Source organism: Bombus pascuorum, chromosome 11, assembly GCF_905332965.1.
Source record: "Bombus pascuorum chromosome 11, iyBomPasc1.1, whole genome shotgun sequence".
Taxonomy (NCBI): domain Eukaryota; kingdom Metazoa; phylum Arthropoda; class Insecta; order Hymenoptera; family Apidae; genus Bombus; species Bombus pascuorum.
This window is the reverse complement of record NC_083498.1, coordinates 5,901,763-5,924,491: the sequence shown is the minus strand read 5'-3', so window position 1 is coordinate 5,924,491 and position 22,729 is coordinate 5,901,763. Positions and strand designations below refer to the sequence as shown.

Here is a 22,729-nt window from a genome sequence, read left to right as displayed (position 1 = left end):
GTTGCGGCCGATAAACAATTTCGAAAGTGCCACCGATACGCATCGTTTATGATATTTTATTAATCAGTACGTTGTAATTACAGGAGTTTAATTAAATTTGATGTACCAATTACGTAAATTAATTTTCTAATTGGGCGTACGTGACTGCAACTGTGGCTACATTAAAATCTGTAATTTCACGGTGCTCTTTCTACAAAGCGAGAATTTATTGCCTGATACGTTCATAGCATGCAAAATCGGGAAAAGATGTTATGAATGCTCGTTTCACTTTGTTCGCGAAATTATCAGTACGTAACGTCATAGTATGATATATCTTTGTTAAATAGCTAACAGTACGATAAATGTACAAATGTACAAATAACTCTCGTGTATATTTAAAAGCTGCGTATCGTTTACTTCCCCTTTCATAAATATTAGCACACTTTATAGGACGTTAGACTATGAAGAAACCATATTCAATATTACAATAGTAATCGCATCAATGCCATACAATAAGATTAGAGTATCTGTCTTGTATTTATTGATATTTCATATAATATATGCTGCAGAAGATTCAGATTTTCTACAGAATTCTTCAAGTTTTCATCTGGTGCATCTGCTAGTTTTTCGACACAATTTAGGCTGAAAGACTAAATAGTATTATTACAGTAATTTACCATATTTCTGTAATTTCTGCAAATACACAGTTTGTACAAATTTCGTTACATCGAATCACAATCTTCGTCGATTAATCGTCTCCTCGAAAATTTAGATTAATTGTCACATTTCGCATGAAACCAGCGAGTGTCCTAATACTTACATTTTCCATTCACGTAACGCTGACACACTCTCTAGGAATAACGTACCGATACCGATTCTGTCGTCAATGCTTTTATCGCATTATAACCGACACTTTGTAGTACAAGTAGCCTTAACTTGTTTCGACGTGCGCATCCTTAAGTACTTTCACGATGGTCCGTTGAACGTCTTAAAAGGAGTCAGCCTGACTCTATTAGGAAGTCGCCATATTGAATGCAGGGACTCCCTACTAGAGTCAATTTGACCCCAGTTAAGTTTAATCTTCTCTCTTCGCTTCTCCTGTCGTCGTTGTCTGCCGTTCTTCTTCCTTTCTCCCACGTCGACCTCGTCCGGGTTGCGCTCGTTGTTCTTACGTTGTCAGCCGTCTTGTTCTTCGGTTCTCTACTTTCGCGGCTCTTTTTCTCCCCTCTTCTTCTTTTTTCTACCCGTTCCTCTCGTTCTTCTTCGTCAGCGTCACCTTTGACGCCCGCCAGGGTATTCGTGCTATAAACACGATATCGATCAGACGCCGGATTTTAATTATCGCGTCGAAAGCTAATTAGCTTGACACGTAGTTCGTGTCTCGCCTGATCGAGCTCCTGTTCAGAACGATATTTAAACGTAACTCAGCTTAGAATCTAACGACAGTGGTGATCGATGCGTCGTGTCACATCTATTACAAAGAACACGTAGTGGAATACGTATGTTAGGCGAACGGATCTCATTTGGAACATCTCGAGAGCAAGATGTTGCATACACGTTGCATACAGATAGATAGATATATAAGTGAATGCAGTCAGTGACAAAAATAAGCGCATAAGTAGTAGAAGTAGGTATCGATGAAGTTTAATTAAACTGGTGATAGTGTTATACATATATACTCACGTTCGAAGGTTTTAGAATCTTTCTATCTTTAATAAAACTTCGATATTTGACGTACATTATGAACTTTATATTACCTTGCATTACTCGCCTTAACATTTTATACGTCAGTTACTTTTTTTGGTTATATAAAATACCAAGTTAAATGAAACTTTATCATATCGTTTTACTGCCACTTACACCTGTCCAATTTTGAAACGAATAAAACTTAAGATTTTTGAGCGATGCTGTTTACACACACTTGTAATGGATTATTTAGTGAATGATTGAAATTGATATTTATATTTCTGTATAGGCAATGCCGTATGTAACGAAACTTCGTTAATATCTGTCTCCATTCCCGTCCGTTGATTTTCTTGGCTGATTGAACATTCTTTATGTCAACCAAGAAATTTGTCTTTGGTTTTACATCTATCCTAACTTTGCGATACTAGCTTACATATTCGATACAAACTTGTTTTCCAAACTACGATGTTGTAAACCATCCAAGCTTACGGTACTAACTTACACATCGAATATAAGCTTGTTTTCCTAACGTAAATGTTATAAACAGTCGTACGATCAATTTAAATCTGTCGAACGGTTTTACTCCTTAAATTTTGTAATCAATGAAAATTGAAATGTTGAGGAGCGCGTGTAACTATCGGAGGAGAGTAAGTGGGAAAGAGCGAATAACGAGAATGTAGGAGAGAGAGAGCGCGTCTGGTGGCTGATTTAAAACTTTGACTTTCCGTCAATTTGATACGTAGCCACCTCTTTTCACCCCCCTGCCCCTTCTGCACCCGTTTCTCAGTATTTCCATGTGATTTTATTGACACCAGTCAGTCTGGCGAAGAGACACCGGCGAAGTTTCCGTGGGTCATGAATTTGCGAAATTGGAAAGCTGTCTGTTTCTCTTCTCCCCATTTTACACTTTCCTCGTCCGTTCTTTCTATCCTCGTTCCGTTTTAGACTTGTACTCATATTCCCTGATTCGTGGATCACCGCTGAGAAAGACAACCGGCTTTTGGATATCGAGAACGTTGACGGGCTACGTGACGATATCCCAGCGTATTATTTCTTTCGCGTCCGGGCAGCCTGTTTGAATTTCATAGAGACCATTGTCGAGACACCGGTAAAAAATTTCGAATAATGCCCGTCGTCTTGCAATTTCGATTTATTGCATGCGAATATGAACAATTTCAGAGCTACGTATAATTTTTGTTACACGGTACGTTTGATTGCTAACACACGCACGCTGTCGTTTCTCGTCGCTGGAAATAGCCGAGAAATGTTTCGTGTAATTTTTTAATGAAATTGGATATTTTTCTACATTAAATTCACAGAGATTAAAACTATACGCATTGGAATGTATGTATGTTTTATTTTGCGTTTAGGTATTAATGTATCTTTGCTATTGTCAGTTTCTTGTACGTGTGTTCCAATACAAATTCGATAAAGTTTGATAATAACTTTACTAAGAAATTTTACTAAAATATATACTATAAACTTTAATAAGAAAGAAAATTCTCCTCTGCAGATAGAAGACGATAGGTTCGAGGTATTGAAAATGCAATTATAATTATTTAGTTAAATAACGGACGCAACAGGAATTACGCGAGTAATTATTTGAAAACTAAGTTTTCAGTTTTTGGCGATTAAATCAGCGAATTATCAAAGAAACAGCGAAATATACTTGAACGTAAGGGAAAATATTTCAATAAAGAAATAAATTGCATTCTCGTAGAAGGAAAAAGAGACGAATGGAATGTTTTGCATAAATCCAATATTACCAGAGAAACAACATAGAAGGAAAAGTAAATAGGACAGGAAACGCGTTAACCAAGATCCTCATTGGTATTCATTAAGTTCGTTAGCATCTTCCTCTATCTTTGTCTTTGATCTGTTAATGTGTCTACATTTCTTTAACACAACAGGATTAGCCAAGTATTCTCTGCCCAAGGTCTTTGCGACTACATTTCACCCCGATCGTATTGCGCTTGCTATTAACCGGCAGTTACGATATCGTAAATTTGTTGGCAATACATCACGATCATGATCTGCTGTATATATATAGCAATACTTTCGCTGTTATGAAATTCAGCGAAATTTAGAAGGCAAAAGGCGCGAGCTACCTGTCGCGAATCGACATAGATAACATTGTTCCTCTGCACCTGTTGGATATATTTATGCATCCATAATTCAGCTCGTTTATTTCATCGCAGCTTCGGCTTCAGCTGCCCGAGCTTGTAATCCATTTTTTATACTTGCCTGGCACGCGACCCGCATTATCGGACGTGTTTGTTTTTCGTTGCAAGTCTTACGATTAATCATCGATTTATATTCTCAAAGTAGCTTCGCTATCGCTAGTTGAATTTTTGAATATTCATGGAAAGCACGAATCGAAATACAGTAGAAGCACGATTATCGGAACGCGAGCACGAATGTCACGAACGTAGCTGATCTGCACGATTAGGCAGGAATTTTTGTATTCAGAAATATTTTCGCGTAATCAATTTATGTAAATACTGAAATGGAACATCAAATATAAAAATGATACGACGACAAAGATTCAGATAATCGGAGATTATTCGTTCGACTTTGTCGATAATACACTGGTTACATTTTTGAAAAATATTTATCAATTGATTAATTGGTGTCTACCAATCGGTATCACGTGGAAACTAAAAGTGTTACGTGCTTATCAACATTGGATACTTTATAAATTTAATAAATTTTAAAGGATAGGGGCAAGATTTCTGAGTATGTCGGTATTCGTCATTAGTATTATTTGTGACTTTAAATGGTAATACATGGTGATGAAATTTGTTCAATATTTAAAGTTCACAAGGAAGTAAAATGGAATAAAATAAAAGAAAATAAAATAACGTAAAAGCGAGTTTCGCGATTTCTGCAATTGCGACGAACAATTTCAAATACAATAGTGCGCTTTGCTCGTGACTGCACGGGAATCGCGTGCTTGCGTGTTATGAACATTAAAGTAGTTTCACCGATTACGGTCCTATCGAAACGTAAAAAAGGCTCGTATCTCCTTGGCTCGCGATTCAGAATCGTTCTATTCTTGGTCAGACTTTAACCAACGTAACAACATCGTTCGTGACACGAATTACGAAATCTGTTACTATATTCGGTTGGTCTTGTACGTAGCCTAATTTCTCTAATCTAAATCCTAATAAACTTGTACGACGTTAACGCACGGCTCGCAGAATAGAAAGATAAATTTCATTTTTTAATAGCGAAGTCATTTACATCGGTGAGTTACGTCTGAATATGGCATAGTTTCGATTGTATATTTCTCTTTTAAAAAATCGAGCAAACATAAACAGTGGTTTCTTTAGAAACGAGAAAAGAGATAGTTACGATTTTTGCAATTTCATATTGAAATTTATTAGAAAGAGGAAATGATGAACGCACGCTGAAGTTATTATAAATCTTAAGCGAGCAACAGCTGAGATTAGTTTACAAAATTTCAACGTATATAAAAGATTTAGATCAACTTTTTAAAATTTCGTATACGAAACAGATAAATTGCAAATCACCAGACCAAAGATCCCTTTCGTTTACGAGTTATTAAATTTGAATGAAGATCAATCGATCTCCTGCTTCTAGTTATTCCATTATACGATGTTAATGAGCCATCAGCCAAGATCGATAGACGTACAAATATAAAAGAAAATAATACAGTTAGCTAAAGACGATCGATTAAATTACATTTACCCTTTTCCTTCGCTAATTGTTACTGACGCAAGCTACGAAGGGAAACGGTAATAGAATAAGAAGAACATACGTTAAACAGGCAATTGAACGTGTCGTGTGGACGAAGTGAGCCGTTGGGTGGAACATCGGTCCCTCGAAGATACATCTGCTACGAGAGATTCGATAAAGTACATAATAAAATACAGCGGCGGTGGAACGACGACGTCGATGGGGATTGGTCACGACAACGTGCAATAATGTCGTTCCTTCGACAATTTCTCGGAAAGAGCAGGAAACCCGCCGCCGATGGAACAAAGTGCCGGAGATGGCGCGGCAACATTTTCTCTTCGAGTCGAAAAGCGAACGACGTTAGAGCGTTATCGAGAAAAAAAGAAAAAAAAAAAAAAATAATAAAAAAAAGAAAGGGAAAAATGCGAACTTTTTTTTCGATTGGTTCGTTCTAATAGAAGTTTAGAAAATCGCAAGGTGCGTTAACGAGAATCAAAGATGGATGGTTGGTCGAAACCTCGATTTCCATTCGCCGACCATATTCCGCTATCAAAACCTATCGATCGCTTAACAGAGGAACGACAGTAGCATTTTTCCACGATAATACTGCCAAAAATGGTGATATAGTGGCAGGTCGCCACGACGATAAATCCTAACGTATCATATTAGAATACTCGTTCCATATGGATATTCCTATTTCACGCTGTCCGTTTTTTTGCTGAATTTATGTTCGTCCGGTCAGACCCTCGACAAAGTTGAGATGCTTCATTTCCGTAACATCCCTTGCGCGCCATCTCCTCCTATATACCCACGACGTTTAAAAATGATTTCGACCAAAAGGTTGTCTACTTTTTATCGATTTGTATCGCATAAAACGACGCGTACATCTTCGTTCATAGATATTAGGACATCTGCCGATCTTGTGAAAAACGTGATAATTGAGAGTCAAAATTATATATTCATGTAAAACGATGATTCGGAATAGGTAGACAAATTTGCAATAATTGTCTGCAAGAGTTTCGAGAAAATAATTGAGAATTATATATCGATTCTTATCATCTTTTGATTTAAACCCCGGTGAAATGAAAATGAACGTGGTTTAAATGAATGATTCAGAAAATTTAATAGAGTGTATCCTGTTGATGAAATTCGAATCTGGCTGTCGAAATTATTTATGGAATGCACGAAATCAAGAGACAAATTTCATAGCACAGATTTATCAGTGACAAAGAGAGAAAAGTATAGGTAAGAAACAACTTAATTGTATTATTTGTAACTGGCGAAATTTTTATTATTGCATGAAATATATAGATTGTATTATTTCAAAGTTTCAAAAGATATAATAATTCCATTTTTTAATAAGCTGATTTGTTTCGATTTATCTTGTTTTCCTAATGCTTGAACTTAGTAATAGAGATGTAAAAATAAATTAGTTATACGGAATAGCGAGAATAAACATTAGCTATGAAATATTGAATGTCAATGAGAATTTATACAAGCGCACACACGTATGTTGCATAGTATTATTTCATCATTGACATGCAAATGCAGCAAATTGGACTGGATATCTACATTGTTTGTATAATAGCGATGCAATTTATGGGCATCAGCAACTACCTTTGAATACTGAAATTATTTTATAATTTTGCTTGCGTCATTGTTATAAAATCCAGCAAATTACCTTTCCTACAAATTAAACAGCATTCTTTTCTGAATTTTCCATACTAATATGCAAATATAATTATACTCGGTTCTGAATGATCATTGATGGTTTAATATAATTTTTCCAAAGCTAGAAATAAAACTTCCAATATTATTTATCAGTCCTCTTTCCTAAAAGTTTCTCAAATTTATATAATGATTTTATTGAATTTATATGATGGTTGAGAAGTTTCTCAAATATATTTAAACGTACGATAATAATTGATTACTGCAACGTTATTCAATACGAGTGAGAAAAAACGATTGAAACGAAGGAAATATAAATTATACAAGAATGGTTAATTCAATATCTGTTATATATTACTCGTTCAATAATAAACATCAGCAAAGACACGAGAGAAATTTTTAATTAGAAAAAGTCCATCAGAGTTCACCATATCGAATGTCATTACTTCAGTTGCGTAAGTCGCTTCCATTGTTTCATCGAGCCATCGAGACGAACGGATGTTGGTCTGTCGCCACTGTCTCGAGGATTTTTAATTAATTGTTCGAGTTAATTGAGAGACACAGAAGAGAGACGTAAAACGAGACGACCTTTTTCGAATCGCGGAAAAACAGTTCGTTTTGCAAACTTGCATAAATGAGCTTTACATTCTACGTATTAGCAAAGAACGTTTCGAGGTATAGAAAAAAAGGTTGTTCAATATTTATTTCCATGTTTTAAAAAGCCCGTCCCTAATTGAGAAGAAAGTTTTAAAAAGGAAGAAAAGGAAATGTTCTTTTCATAACTTGGAATTTCCGCAACGACAGACTTAAATAAAGTTTTAAATTCCACTTTTAAATTCCATGCTCCACTGCGTCTTCAGATTTCAAATCTCTTTTTTCTCCCTGTTATATGATCGTGAGATATTTTCTTGTTTTTTTTTTCTTTTTACTCTCATTACGCGTTTTCGTATGCTTCTTAAATTCGAGATATTAAAGCAAAGACCTTATAGGTTCAGCAATTTCCTGACGTTAAATATTTTTATCGATCAAATTCGAACGCGTATTTGAACAACCAACGTAATTTATTACCTACGCTTTTATTAGCAGGAAAAGCGAAAAAATAAAATACGAAATACAATGTTACAGAAATTTGCATATACCTTTTGTATTTATATGATATTATAAAACAAACTAGACTTGATGTTATATCGATATCTCGTATATTCTCTATCGATATAGCTAATGTAATTTCCTTGGTAGCGATAAAAATCAAAAACATCGTAATCACACGTGTAACTTTGTCCCTTCTTCGTTCTTTTCCAACTAAATATTTATCATTTGTTGATACTTGTAAGAAAAATGTTCCGAGTGAATTAAAAGTTACTTTGTCGATCTAGAAATTTAAACGACTCTAAAAGAAAGCGCATATTTACTAATTTCTTTTAATATATCGAATACACAAGATTCAATAAATGTATATAGACTTTTGCGATAGAAACTAGACCGTGTCTCGATTTATGCATTTTTAAATCATTATCGTAGATTCTAATATTCGATTTCCTGGCCGTTGCGCTCGCGACCTACTCGTATCTCGTACATTTCCTTAGATTTATGGCTTTTCTTTACGACTTTATTTCTTCCAGTGCACGCGAGTAAATAGAAAATACATTATCTTCTTTAACGTAAGTTTGACTTGTTATTTCACTGTTTCTTTCTGCTCACTATCTTCTTTCACTCGCTATTAAACCTGAATCGCATTCGAGTCATTAAGTGTCCAACAGTTGAAACGGAAAGACGTTGTGGTATTTTTAATTATACTGTGTAGGATATTCCAGAAGCTGGAGGAGCCGATTCCTAAGCGGAATTTCTTAAGGACCATATAACGAAATCTCTTCTTGATGATCATTAGCCGAGGCCCGTAATCGGATTTTCTTTGACCCCGTCGTGCCAGCGCGATTACCGAAGGAAATCTTCTTGCGGAATAGCGTCCGCTTAAGAATACATCTTTATTCTCAAGGGGATCACCAGTGTTATTATATCTCGAGTTTTCCGTTCATTGTTGCTGGAAAAGGTGGATAAGGGATCCTCCGGGAAAATATCGCGAAAAGACTTTCACGGAGGATTTCGATGTCTCGGCTAATGAAGTATCAATCTTTATTAATTCTGACTGAACGATCCTCGACGCCGATACAGAGCCGCTCGCAGCCAAGCTAAGACCGGGGATAACGTTCCCAACTTTTTATTTCTCGTCACAGAAGCTTTGATAAAACGCGATCCGGATTATTTGTCGTGGAGATTGCAAAGTCCTGGCGAAATTTAAATTTATACCGGCTAAACAGCTAGGCTGAAGAGCGTATGAAAGTGCGTTGGAAAGCAGTGGGAGAACTGAACCCTGGTAACGAGATAGCCGGATGAGGTTCGGTTCCGTTTAACGAGGGACTGATATTTCAGGAATGACACGATGCTTCCTACATGCCGATGCAAAACGGTCTCAATTTTCCTAACTCGTATTTTTCCGCTGAATTTCCACGAACATCGAAATCAACGATTTCGTGCATTTGGTCCTGGTTCGAACGCGTGCGTTCGTAGTATATTCTATGAACGCACGCGTTCGAAGGAGGACAAGGCACCTTAATAGCGATCATGTCATATTATTATATCTAGACTAGGCTACTTTAGATATTTATGCAAAATTTAAATGTGCAAAATGTACGAAATCAGACAGAAATGTGTGGAATATTCGAAGCAAAGTACCTGCACGTTGTAAATAGTATCAAGAAAATGGAACAAACCTTTATCAAGGTTGTAGCTTTTTTACTTAGACTTGTAAAAATATGAATTTCTATAAGAATTTGGCATCAATCTATGCACATTATTAGAAAGAGAATTTGTTACGTTTTTTAGGGTTTCAAGGTTACTCGATTTGTCGCCAATAAATTGTTTTGTCCGAGAAAAATGAAGATGTTCCGGTACCAGATATCTCGTTATAAACGCTTGTTTAAATGTCTAATCATTTTTTCACGTAATAATGCAAATATATCGCTCTTCTACCGTGTGTCCCTTTAAGTGTCTCTTTAATCTTCTATTGTTCTGATATTCGATAATAAGTAGCCCTCGTTAATTTTCCAAATCGTCGAGAGGGTATTGAAATCTTTGTTTTCATAGAAATTGCAGCATTTCGTCAGAGTGGCCAATATTTCGAACTCGTTGTCTTCCATACAGATTGGTTGGAAATTTTTTACGTCAAAAGCAATGCCCTATTAACTTTCAATTGTTTAGGGACAATCGGGTATCGGATCGAACGGTCATTTTCAAAGTGGTCCTATCTTCGTACACGCGTTTATCGACAATAATTTTACAAGCACTCGACGAACAAACGCGACAAGATTTAATTGCGCGACGTCACGCTGATGATTCGAGAGTTATTCATTTAATGCGTACAATGCATACCGGGACGTATTTTTCTCGATTATTCTGTGAGAGCCCTCGATTCCATCTGGGTCATGTCAGCGCCGCTGACTACATCCTGACAGGACAATACATCAGGATTGACAATAGTACGATTTCGCGTGACATCTGTTTGTCCTTTCTATCTCTTCGTTCTTTGTTCAATTCTTCTTTTTTTTTTTTTTTCATTTCGTCGTTTGTTTCGCGGTAAATCGGCCGTGTTGGAAAACTTTCCGAACACTGGGTGCATTGTGCTGATGGTTTCCGGCGAATGTCAAAAACGCTGAGAAATTATCTTTCTCTTCGATAGTTCTCTCGTTTTCCTCTCTTTCTCTCTCTCTCTTTGCGCACTCTTTCACAATCTTTCAGTAACGTCAGAAATTTTGTTCCTCTTATTCTGCACGCTCCGTATAGAAACAACTCTCAATGAAGTTTTATGAGAATCTCGAAATTTATTCCTTCTTTGCATAAAGCTTTGCTCACTTTTCATCCCGCAAAAAACAAGAAAGGATTGAGTTTGCTTTGATGGAACGGAACTCGCAAACAATGACCGGCCAGCTTTGCTACACGTTCCACGATAAACAATTCCGTTTCAACGGCGCGCGCTTGTGAATGTTTCACAAAGTCTGGCCAACCGGAGCCCCGACCACGAAAAGTTGTCGGAACATTCGTCACTGAATACGCCAAGAGTTTATGGACACTTCAAAGAGAGTTTTTTCCGCGGTAACTAAAATATCCACTAAAAATACCGATGTCTTTCTTTAAGGCAGTTCCTCCTTCACAGTTAAAGGAATTTCTAACGAACGTTTTAGGCAAATCATTTCTAGGAACGGGACTCGCCAAACCTCGAGACCACGAAACTTCTCGAAATTAAAATCCTCCTACGACTTGAAGCGTTCGCAATAAGGATATTCAAATCTCACTATCTACTGACCATCCTGGATAACCAGAATATTCGTTTAATTTTCTTACACGAAGAAAAGTATGAGGAAAGCTATGGAAAATATAAATTCATCGTTCTTTGGAAAGGTTAAAAGCGTCCTCTGTTCTACCTGAACAATTTTTTGACGTACAAACTACATCAGTCCTAAGGTCTAATTGAAATCTATTTGTAAGAAGTACAGCATACAGTGGCAAACATAATTTCGTGTATATCTCGGGAAGTAAAGTTGCTCGGCGGTTATATGCGGCTAAAAAAAGCAGTTTTTATCAAGTTGCATGTTTCATTCTGATAATATTAAACTCTTATAGTCATAAAAGAAGACTACTAAATAATGCGAGATCTGGTTAATTGTTATTACATATAAATGCTACGATAAATACAATGATACGCCAATTTGTAGCCATTCTACGTTAAATGAAATTACTCGGAACGTTGGATCAGAATGTTAAGGATGAATTGTGCCTTTTTCCACGTAATTATTATTAAAAATTAGCATATCTCTGATTAATGTTATTTCTCTTTCTGCCGGAGAATTCGCGTTTTGGTTTCCGCAATTCTCTGAAATTCCGTGCAACACGAGCGGAAATTATCTTGCACTTGGCTCGATTTATACGGGTTCGTGATAAACAACCGGCGTGACTTTCGCGTTGGAGAAACTCGGCGCGACTTTCGTGTTGGAGAAACCCGGCGTGTTCGAGATGTACGCGTACGTGCACTTACGCGTGGCCATATTTAGGTGTGGAAGAACAGGCTGCGAACGTGACGGACCGTTCGCCGTATTCGCAGTGCCGCTTCGTAATCAAATTTGCATTTTAAGTCGGGGACCGTTCTTGTTAGACGGCTTGCATACGTGCAAACGGGTAAGCGTCCGCCATGAAACTCAGCCATCTCGGACGATTTATCTTTTCGGTGACGTTTGCTGGATTAACGTCTTCTTGTCGGACGAATAATTATACCTCTCTTTTCAGTCCCGCCTATTTTACCTTATTTACATAGTAATCGCGAAATGCTTGCTCGAATTTTCTCTCCCTGGAAATTAATAAATTATCCACCACTTTCTGCCGTGTTATTTGCTCGCCTTACCACGAACTTGAGATACGAAGTGTTAAGAAAATCAGTGATATTTAAATACTGGGTAGAAACTTTTACGGGATGCTATGATCATCGTGATTATATTGGTCATGTTGGTAAACGATTTGAATATGTATGCAAAAGTTACAAGATGTTTGTTGGGGGATTATACTTGGCAAAGATTACTAGAGTATTTGAACAGTCGGTTATTCATTATGTTAATAAGCCACGATAATTAACGCTGTATAACGATTTCTTTTCCTGCGTGCGTCTGCCATAAATATCGTGTAATTTCTACATATATTTTCAGATTGGTTTCAAATTTGGCTATCATAATCAGGATAGTCGTGTACCATCACAGTGCTAACGAAATTTTAAGAAGTTTTGTATAATGGACGTAGTATATTAATAAAGAAATTTTGTGATAAACGTTGGAACATCTTCGTAAGCCATAGTACGTAGTAATATAAATGGTAATATATATATATGTTTCTAAATAGAGAGTGTATTCTTATGTCCCTTAATTTTACGAGAAAGCAGTAAAAGTTGTTTCTAATTACCATTTGGTCGTTAATTTCTAATTTGTAATTACTCTGGTGAAATTCACGTATTGTTGCTACAAATCGAACAAATTGTCGGAATATTTACGAGCGGTGCCGGGGTAAATTTTTAATTTACTCGCTAAATATTTCGCTGTACGAACACTATGAAACCCTCGACAACGTTCATCCGGACTTTCATAGTATTTTCAGTCGATTGCAAATATCTGTATTTTTTACGGGAGCGAAAAACGCTTCGCGTGGCATTTAGTAAAATAAACGCATTAATCGCGAAACGGCTTTGGAGATAACGGGGTGACGCCGTGGTCGAACGGTTAAATGAACGCTGTTTTTCGCGCTGGCGACACTGGTGCGCGGAATGGGTTGCCATTATCGCGCATTGTTCGCCGATCGAAATTGTCCCGGGCACTTGGAAAAGTTTGCAGAACCGTGGCGTGAAAATAATCGTGTGTCGAGGATTATTCGTTAGTGTCATTATCGGCGGACGATTACGAAACCACGGACAGCCAGGAACAATGGTTCTCGTTGATCAAACGGTTACGTATCATCGAACAGTCACGACTAATTAGCGTGATTGCAGCCGACAAAATACGAGCGCGACCGTTCTGATCTGCTCGAATTATGAAATCAGCTTCGTTAGATAATTGCTCTATTTCGTATTGACACGGGAAATTAGCAAGGTATGCCAAGTAGCCGAGCTTTGTCCAGCGTTCAATTTAGAAGCGTTAGCTCGCGCATTATGACTAATCGAGCGAGCAGCGGTATAAATTGGCCGCGATTCTTGGAAGCCTTTCCCTTATCAAACTGCGGTTTCAATTTCGTTGCTGACTGCGTCCGCTTATTAGCATACGCGTTCCTGAACGGTCATTAAATTCGTCGATCAACGCGACAGTGTGGTTTCGTGTATAGTTCGCGTATAACGCGATAACAACACGCAACTACAGTGCCAACTTTTATGCATTTAATGAGAAAATAGTTGCGTGCGGCCGGCGTTGTTCGGACTTTTGCGATGCTGGATTTTCTTAATTAATAGCTCCACGATAAATTTTAAAATCATCCAGAAAACGCTGGCAATATCGCGTGAGAAAATTTGATTCCTCGCATGTTCTTTAAAAAATGACGGAAAATTATCTAGCTCGAAACTTTAGCAATGATAGCACGTTGAAGATCACGAGCGAAATTAATTTCAACATTTAATTTGATATTGTACATTCGTTGTTGTTTGTTCATCTAACTTCATGTAAATCCTTACATTATCTGATCAATCAATTTCTCAGTCTTTGTTGATATAAGAATTTGCATAAAGTTAGATGAGCAAAGGAAATAACAACGAATGTACAATATTAAATGAAATTTTGGAACCAGTCGTTTGACTGGGCAAATGGTAGTGTTAAAATGCAGGGCCGCTGCATGGAACGAGATACGCGCCGTTAACAAATGGTCTTCAAACGTATCTTTACGAGGTTGCTTAAAACTCGAGGGGAAAAAATCGATCCTTGTCGGCAATAATAAACTCGGCGCGAGCAACGCTAGACGGAGAGCTCATTTTTCACCCTGTTGGAGAGGAACGTGTTAAAACGGAGATGGGAGGAAAGCAAGGGTGGTGAGATTTGCCGCAGCTGACGGAGGACATTACGGTTACGCGATAATCTTTCGAGGTTCGATTGGTAGCGTCGATGTAACGCGAGAACTTTCGACGAAGGAGATCGGAGGTGATAATAAAATATTAGATTTCCTGGTGAACGAGCATAAAGAACCGCAGGTGGAATTAATTCTGTCGATGTCTGCTCGACTATGATATTATCCAAGTCCGTGATATAGCCGAGAAATCTATAGGCATTCATCGACCGATGAACGATACTCGTAATGATAATCGAAGTATGCAAGGAACTAATACTCGTGGAAGGAGAAAGAGGGATTCATCCCGATAAATGAAAGTTGCGGTAGGTTTGAACAGCGACGTCGGAATCATGCAGACAACTGGCGCGAATCCATCGGCAAACGAAACCAGGTGTTCCTATTCCGGCAAGTATGAAAAGACGCCCTAAAGATATTCCATGCAACTCGTGGCGAAAAGCGAGAATCCTTTGTCCTCGAAGAATGCACGCGGTTCCTTGGTAGGCGGGATTCGTGAGCAGCGAGCAGAGCACCGCGAAAATCGAAGGAAAATGAAACTCGTAATTGAAAATTTGCAGTTTGCGAGGCGAGAGGTAATATATGACGGGAAACGCAGTGTCATTTTCTCAAACTTTCTCTGAAATGGTTTCTCTCCTTGAAATAACTGGCTCGAGGTTAATGGAAGGCTCGTAAACCGAAATCTTTTGCCGAGGTATTTCCACGATGCGTATCGTAGGGATAATCTAGAAAAATATTCGCTCTTTAACGTGATCTTTTTAGACAGCGCCGCGCCGAGAGAACCTTTGAAATTTTCGACCGTTTCACCGGCCCCTACAAGGCACTCGATACACACTACGAGTGTGTATACTGTATGTATACAGTATACACACGTGTATTTTACGTTCCTCGAGGCTTTCCACGCTCCAATGCGGGACACACCCGTGTACATTTGTAAATAAGCACGAGACTTTCGATCCAGAGTATTTTATCTTTCATGCAGCTTTTCAGTTACGTACTCCCCCATTCAGTACGCGTATTACGAACGAGCTTTCTCTCTCTCTCTCTCTCTTTCTCTCTGAGGCTGTTAAGGACAGAGAAACATGAATTGCCTTTGATACGAGTAGCAGCTTTTGTTGCTCTTCGACTGCAATTCTCAAGCAGACAAATGCGTCGTGTAAGCGCATCTTCGCTCAAAGATCTTAGTTCGTTATGTCTTCTCTAAGATCGACAAAAATTATGGGTGAATTACGTTGTAACAGTCCATTTATAGCTTGCTACCTTGTACGACAAAGGATACGTACGCTGCTAATGTATTTTTACAATTTTGTTAAGAAATGCGTGCATTTTTAGCAATTTCTTCAAATCGTCGCGAATATATAAAATATAGACGAGCGGCATATGAGTCAATGGAAAATTTGAATCGGGAGAAACTCATATTATTGTGCCTTGGAACACCAACGTTGTTTTCGCTTGCTACGTTCAAAGGTAAACGAACTCCGAACAAAATATTATCGCCGTTATTTGTAATCATCAACCGGAGTTATGAGCTTTTTATAATAACACCTGTCGATACAAATAGACGAACAGTCTAGGACAGTCATATAGTCGAATAGTTGAACAGTTAGAGAGTTGAATAGCAGCATTGTGCGACGACTACGACCGGCATACACTATCTCCGTACTTGTACTTAAAGTAATTTTAATATAATTGACTACTACAATTTTATCACTCATCCCTTTAATAAACAAACCAACACGTTTAATATCCACTTCATAGGTAACATGGAAAGAAACCCGTTAGGAAGCAAAGCTGTGTTAACTGCCACTTCATTCGCAATTTACTTCTAATCAATTTACATGATACTGGTATTCGAAGTTGAACTTTGAAAGAGAAATTTCATTTCCTCTAACAAATAAGATTAGGTCTATAATCGAAACGAAGCGAAAGTTCGAACGAGCACATTTTCAAAAGTCGTTAGAACAAAGTTGCCCGAACAGTCGGCAGTTTCGCAGAAGAACGAACTAACATTTACGAAACTCTTGTTTGTTATATCGCGCGGCAAAACCAAGAGCCGTAGTTCTCCTCTAAGACTGGTCCATTTAACGAGAGCCTTTGAATTCGTAAAGCGAAATAGAGTTAACGCTGACTCGATGTATAATTCTTCGAAAGCTGATTTTCCGTTTACGCGCTTTATATTGCGGCAACCTTCCGCTCTTGGCGAGGAGAAAGAGCAAAAGACAGAAAGAGGAAACGCTGTTATTCCTTACCTTGTCCCTGATTTCCTGTCGCATCTTCTCTCGTTCTTCTTCCATTTTGCGATGCTTCTCCTTCCTTCGTTCCTCAGCCTCCCTGATGGCTTCTTGCCTTTCTCTTTCGGCCTCTTCTTCCTTCTCCTTGTCATCTTCGTCTCCGCCTTCGCCACCAACGGCTCCTGCAAATCGAAAGAAACAATACGTTCAACAACAGTCCTTGGTTTTTTCTTCGTCGTGCAGTAGCTCACGAAAGTATTTGAATATTTGTCATAGAAATATTCTACGTGCGTGTTAAATGTATTATAGAAAACGTTTAAGAAATTTCATTAGTCTCGTATTGAAACACGACTATCACAATCGTATTGATTTTTTGAAACCAATCTGAAAATGTATATTCGCATGTAGAAGTTACGAGATATTCATAGCAAATATATATTTGCTAAAAAATTAGCGCAACAGCATGAATAGCCATCTTAAATACACGAGTCCTATTAATTAATCGTGAGTCGAATATCGAGTCCTATTAATTAATATATTAGCAATATGATCAAGATAGCGGGATTTCATTGTAATGTTCATAAAATTTCAAAGTGTTTTGTACAACATATACTACGTATATTCGTAAAAGATTTCTACCATTGTCCAAATTTTCGTGTGCAACTGTGGATATATAATGACATTAAAACGTATATATTAGGTTGTCTGAAAAGTTTCTTTCGTTTTATAAGATGATAATAGATGAACGACAATTTCTGTTTTATATTATTTTATTGCATTAGGTATGATCCATTTCGTTCTATTTCTATTATTACGTTCGTGCATAATTCAATAAACTAATATAAAACAAGAAACATTGTGCGTCTATTATTTCCTTATAAAACGAAAGAAACTTTTCGGACAACCTAATATAGTATAACATTATCGTTAATTACGTAATGTAATATTCCATATTTAGCGTCCTTCCTTCTCTGTTTGATTTGCTTAAACGATAATTGATAGTTCCGGGATGATTAAACCCATCTTCGCGTTAAAAAGCTGTCGGTGTTTTGTTCGCGTTTAGTTTTCTTCCTTCCATTTAGATTATGTTCGGTGTACAAACCACCAGGATAATAGAGGACGAGAAACTAACGGTTTACCCTTGGGAGCAAACATTGTAAATCAGCCTGATAGCTGTGACGCTATTCCCTTCGAGTTTATAAACCATTGCGGCGGTACCTCAGGCTCCCAGCGAAAATTATTTCGCTATAGAAACGCGTCCAATCGATCGCCATAACTGATAGGAAAGTTTCTTCGAAATTGACTGAGAATCATAATGGCGTAAGAGCAAGTTACTTTAAATATCAATAAGTATTGTTACTTTTCACAAAATAGCGTTGTGCGTTTATTGTTGTACAAATTTATTTTATTTTTTTAGAAATGGTAAAACTTTTCGTTAATCCAAATTCCGATAATCGATCGTTTCATTAATCTTTATTCCACCAATCGAGCTTCTTTATGCGACTCGATTATTAATATCAAACAGAAACAAAAAACTTTGGAACAAAAATGTAAAGATTTCTGCGAATTTCTATTTTTGTTTTTCAATGTTCCTCGTAATAAAAAGGCTTCATCTCCAAAATTTCCATTAATCGATGTTCCAATAATCGATCGTTCCATTAATCGTTATTCTGAATGTTCTTTGACGTGGCTTGCGGACGATTCAAATATTAATATTAAACAGGGACAAAAACTTCCGAATAAAAATGTACAAATTTCTTCCAAATTTTATTCTTATCTTTCAATTTTTCTCTTAATCAAAAGCGTTCATCTCCAAAATTTCCATTAATCGATCGTTCCATCAATCGTTATTCCGAATGTTTTTTAACGTGGCCCCTGGGCGACTCAAATATTAATATCGAACGGGAATGAAAACTGTCGAATAAAAATGTAAAAGTTTCTTTCAATTTCCACTTATCCAAATATTCCATCAATGAGAGTTCCGATAATAATCGGTTATTCCATCAATCGTTGTTCTATAATAATTGAGATTTGTTCCATCGTAAAAATATGATTTCGTCAACGTCAACCTAATACAAAGATTCTTCGTTGTATCGAAGCAATATCGAGTTAAAGATGCCTCTTTAGGGAGCGTTCTTAAATTTCGGAATTCTCGTCCATTAATCCGATTTCTGTCTGCTCCCTCGTGGAACGAAAACGAACTTCATTCCAGAGAGTACTTATGATCGAATTCACCTTCGACTTCATAGCCGAAGTGGAGGAAGAGGAACGAACAAATCGGTCGCGTTCATTCGAAGCCTGTGATGGAAATACCAGTGAAGCTTCGACGGCCTTAACGAAGTTTTATTAGTTTACCGAAAGATTAAGCGGATTCGCAGAGAGTTCCTTGCCTATTACTCCGTCCGACGAGTACCAACGAAAGGGGAATCCTTCTACGAGAGGCATTCTCGGGGAAAAATCGTGTTTACAGCGGAAACACATCCGGCCATTCGTTTTTCCAACGGAACGCGATACTCTTGGCCTGTCCGGCGGCAACGGCGTACGTAAAAATATGAAAGCTGTTTGCGAATCTGTTAGTCGGCTACTCTTAACTTTTCCCTCGTTCATCCTCGTCCCGATCCCTGGAGAAATTAATGGCAAACAAAGGGAAATTTGTCTTCCGTAATGCTCTTTTCTTACACAAATAACGGCCGAGTGTTTACGAGCGTAAAAAATGCCCGGTTGTCACGATGCAATCGTTAACGCGAATCGTTTATTAGCGCCCTACCGGCAAGACGAACGAGTTTCTCGCGATTCGTCGGAAGGCACGTGAGTTCTTAATAAATTCGCGTCTTTATTCGACCGTGCGCTATATAAGTTCGTAAGTATTTGGATATCCTTCTAGCTGGAAATTGAACGAGTATTATTAATGAAAGTTTATAGATCACAAGCAACGACAACAAGCAATACAAATTGCCAGTAGTAGCAAATCTTCGTATTACACATTTGGTATATCCGTAAAAAGTTTGCGTAAGTATTCGAACACTTTCGTGAGCCACTGTGCACTTTGCATATTTGCAGTACGACAGAACTGCATTCACAATAGTTGCAAAAGGTATTTGAACGTGTCGTTATTTTTCAACGAAAGATCTTTTCATAGGGTTCTATATTTCGTTTTCGTAGTTCCACGTTTCGAATTTTTGCAGTCCCTTAGAAATACTATTAAATAGTACGAAATTTAATATGCTTGTGCTTAATTAGTTAGTACATAAATGTTATAATAAATACAACGGTGTACAAATACTTTGTGTGCCACTGTATCCGAACTCCGTTTATTGGAACGAAATTTTACGTAATATCCGATTAGACCAAACCCTTGCCGTCTGAATCTGCTAATCGGAAGCGGGCTCCTATCGTGTAAACGAGAAATGGTATATAGTGGAAAAAATTGAACGAACTCCAATTATATAAACTGTTGGTCGAATGAGATCAAATAAATGGAATTCTACTGTAATGTCCAAGTACCCAAATACTTATGGCTGGTAGCGTATCTCGAAAAATCCAGTCGGATTTCAAGAGAAATTCCTCCCGCACCTCGCCACCCCGATGTTATTATTCGTTCACACGTCTGTCATGCTTAGCATCGAGCCGTTATAGACGAGGCTTGACAGGTCTCCATCGAGGGTGAGATTCGCGTGACAGGATTTTCACGAACGACAGTCGAATCGATTTGTTTTCTTTCTTTTGGGAGCCGATGATGGCGAAAAAATAGCTGGAATTGCTCAATCGGGGGGACATTTTCACGAAATATCACGCAACGAATCGTTTGTACGTAGAAACGATACGCTTTTGGATTGAACGAAACGAGAATTGCAGCGTGTATAATGTTGGTAATATCGGGAACGCAGACGGACTCGGTTGAAGGGAAGCGAAAGGGATTCGTCTTTCCTGCTGTCTGCCGGAGAATGATGTGCCAGGACCTCCGGGCTCGAGGAAATTAATACTACTTCTGTCCCGGCGCCGTCTACCATTTTCCCTTTTCTTTGCGTGCTACCTCGTCCCTTCTATTTGCACTGTTTCCCGCAGCACTGGTTTCCGCGAGGTGGAAAGGTACTTTGAAGTCCGAGCCAGAGACGACGTTCATTCTCCACGTTCCTTTTTCCTTCTCTCCTTCTGTTTTTATTCTTCTATCTCTTCTCTCGCCTGACACCTCCGTGCTTTCCTGATTCTCCCCTCTCTGCGGATAGGCCGGAGAGCCAAATAGTCAAATTCGAAAATTATCATTATTATCGTAATGTCGTTTACCTCGTTAATTACTCCACCGATGAAAAATCAGCTTATTTCACGGATTATTCATTGGAGAAAATTCCGCCGCGTTGAGAGGGAAATTTCGTTAGCGAAGAGTAGCTGCATAATTGGCCGGAGCACGGCTGGTAATAACTCGCATATCATCCAGTCGTTGGAAAAGCTCGGTCGTTTCGCTTTTGCCTTTTTTATGTAAGTCCTGTACTCGGTACTTTGCTCGATTAATTAATTATGCTGGCTGGTTTTTAACGCTACGCCACTTAATCGTTCCTCTCCGCTTAGTCGCTGCATGTTAAGATTCTTTATCTTATCGTTTATACAGCGTGCAAGGTGCATTTACATTATTACACGGCCTCGTATGCCTCCGTCTTATCGTTTGTTTGACTCGTCCCTTGCTGGTGTTGGCCGATGAGACCGACACGGTCTTTTCAAAAATTCGTTTTCACGGGGTGAAAATAAAATCCACTTATCTCTTTGTCCACTCGGTCGTACCGTTCGCCCAGCCATCCATCATACCGGGCTTTAATTAAATTTACTTATTTCACCTGACACTGATCTCTGTCTATCCTATCCTATCCTCTCTGTGATTCTTCCATCTCGAATTCGACCTGGCCTAGTTCGTCCTGTCAAACACACGGTTCGACGGGTCGGGGATCAAACGAAGATGAGAAAAATTCGGCGAGCCTCGTAATTGAGCTCCTATTCTAGCGCGTAACTTGGATCAAGGTTATCGATCAATTTTCTTTCTCCCTGTGCCTCGCAAATAATGTCTTTTCTGTCGTCGATCCTTTTTATCTATTATTCTCGAACGACCTAATATTTATTCCTTCGCGAGATATCCTTTCGCATAAATTATTCCAACAAATGTCCCGTCCATAGAATGAAAATGAAAGCTCTTTGGCGCCGTCATTTTGTTGGCTCGATTTACGAACGATGCCGCTCATCTACGCGTCGGAACGTCATCTCCTGGGTGCAATCGTACAACAAGAACGGCCATAATAGCGAACGAGGACAATTGTCCCCGGTGCAAATGGAGCGACGAAGGAGGAACATTGTCATTTGCACCGACATTTTCACGAATCCGTGTCGTTTCTCGTCTCGCGCTACAGCACAGAGATCACCGCCGGTTCAACGTGTAGAACGATCCACTATTTCTCTCGTCTCATCGATCGTGAAACTCGCTCCTTCGCGGAAGAATCATTCGAATCCTGCCAACTTTCCAAAAGTTATTAAAGACTTGATCGCGTTTGAAAATCTCAAAATTCAGCCAAAATTCAAAGGATAATACTACATTATAAAATATACATTGCCAGCTATGAGTGTTACGATTTCAGACACATAAGATGAATTTGACATACAGATTGGCGTACTTTTGTAATAAAAATTTCTCTACCATATCTTCTTATTAAACATTCGTGTGTTCTTATTAAATATAAACCCACTTCTTCAAATGCTGGATTATTTTTATGCTTGTTATTTTATGAACCACTGTAAGATGAATTTTCGAGCACCACGCAAGATGAATAAGACGAGGCTGATCAATCCCG

The 22,729-nt window shown here is 38.2% G+C and overlaps 1 protein-coding gene and 1 long non-coding RNA gene across 4 annotated transcripts in view; both read right to left on the bottom strand.

The window, feature by feature from the left end:
• The window catches only part of LOC132911628 (complexin), a 330,756-nt gene that overhangs the window by 16,996 nt on the left and 291,031 nt on the right, over positions 1 to 22,729 (bottom strand). For all 3 annotated transcript variants that reach the window (XM_060968358.1, XM_060968359.1, XM_060968360.1), the window contains one exon: positions 16,917 to 17,080. In XM_060968358.1, the coding sequence (XP_060824341.1) occupies positions 16,917 to 17,080 (164 nt within the window). The remainder of the gene's footprint in view (positions 1 to 16,916; positions 17,081 to 22,729) is intronic.
• LOC132911631 (uncharacterized) overlaps positions 1 to 22,729 on the bottom strand; it is a 271,608-nt gene that overhangs the window by 16,996 nt on the left and 231,883 nt on the right. The gene's annotated exons all lie outside the window — the stretch shown is intronic.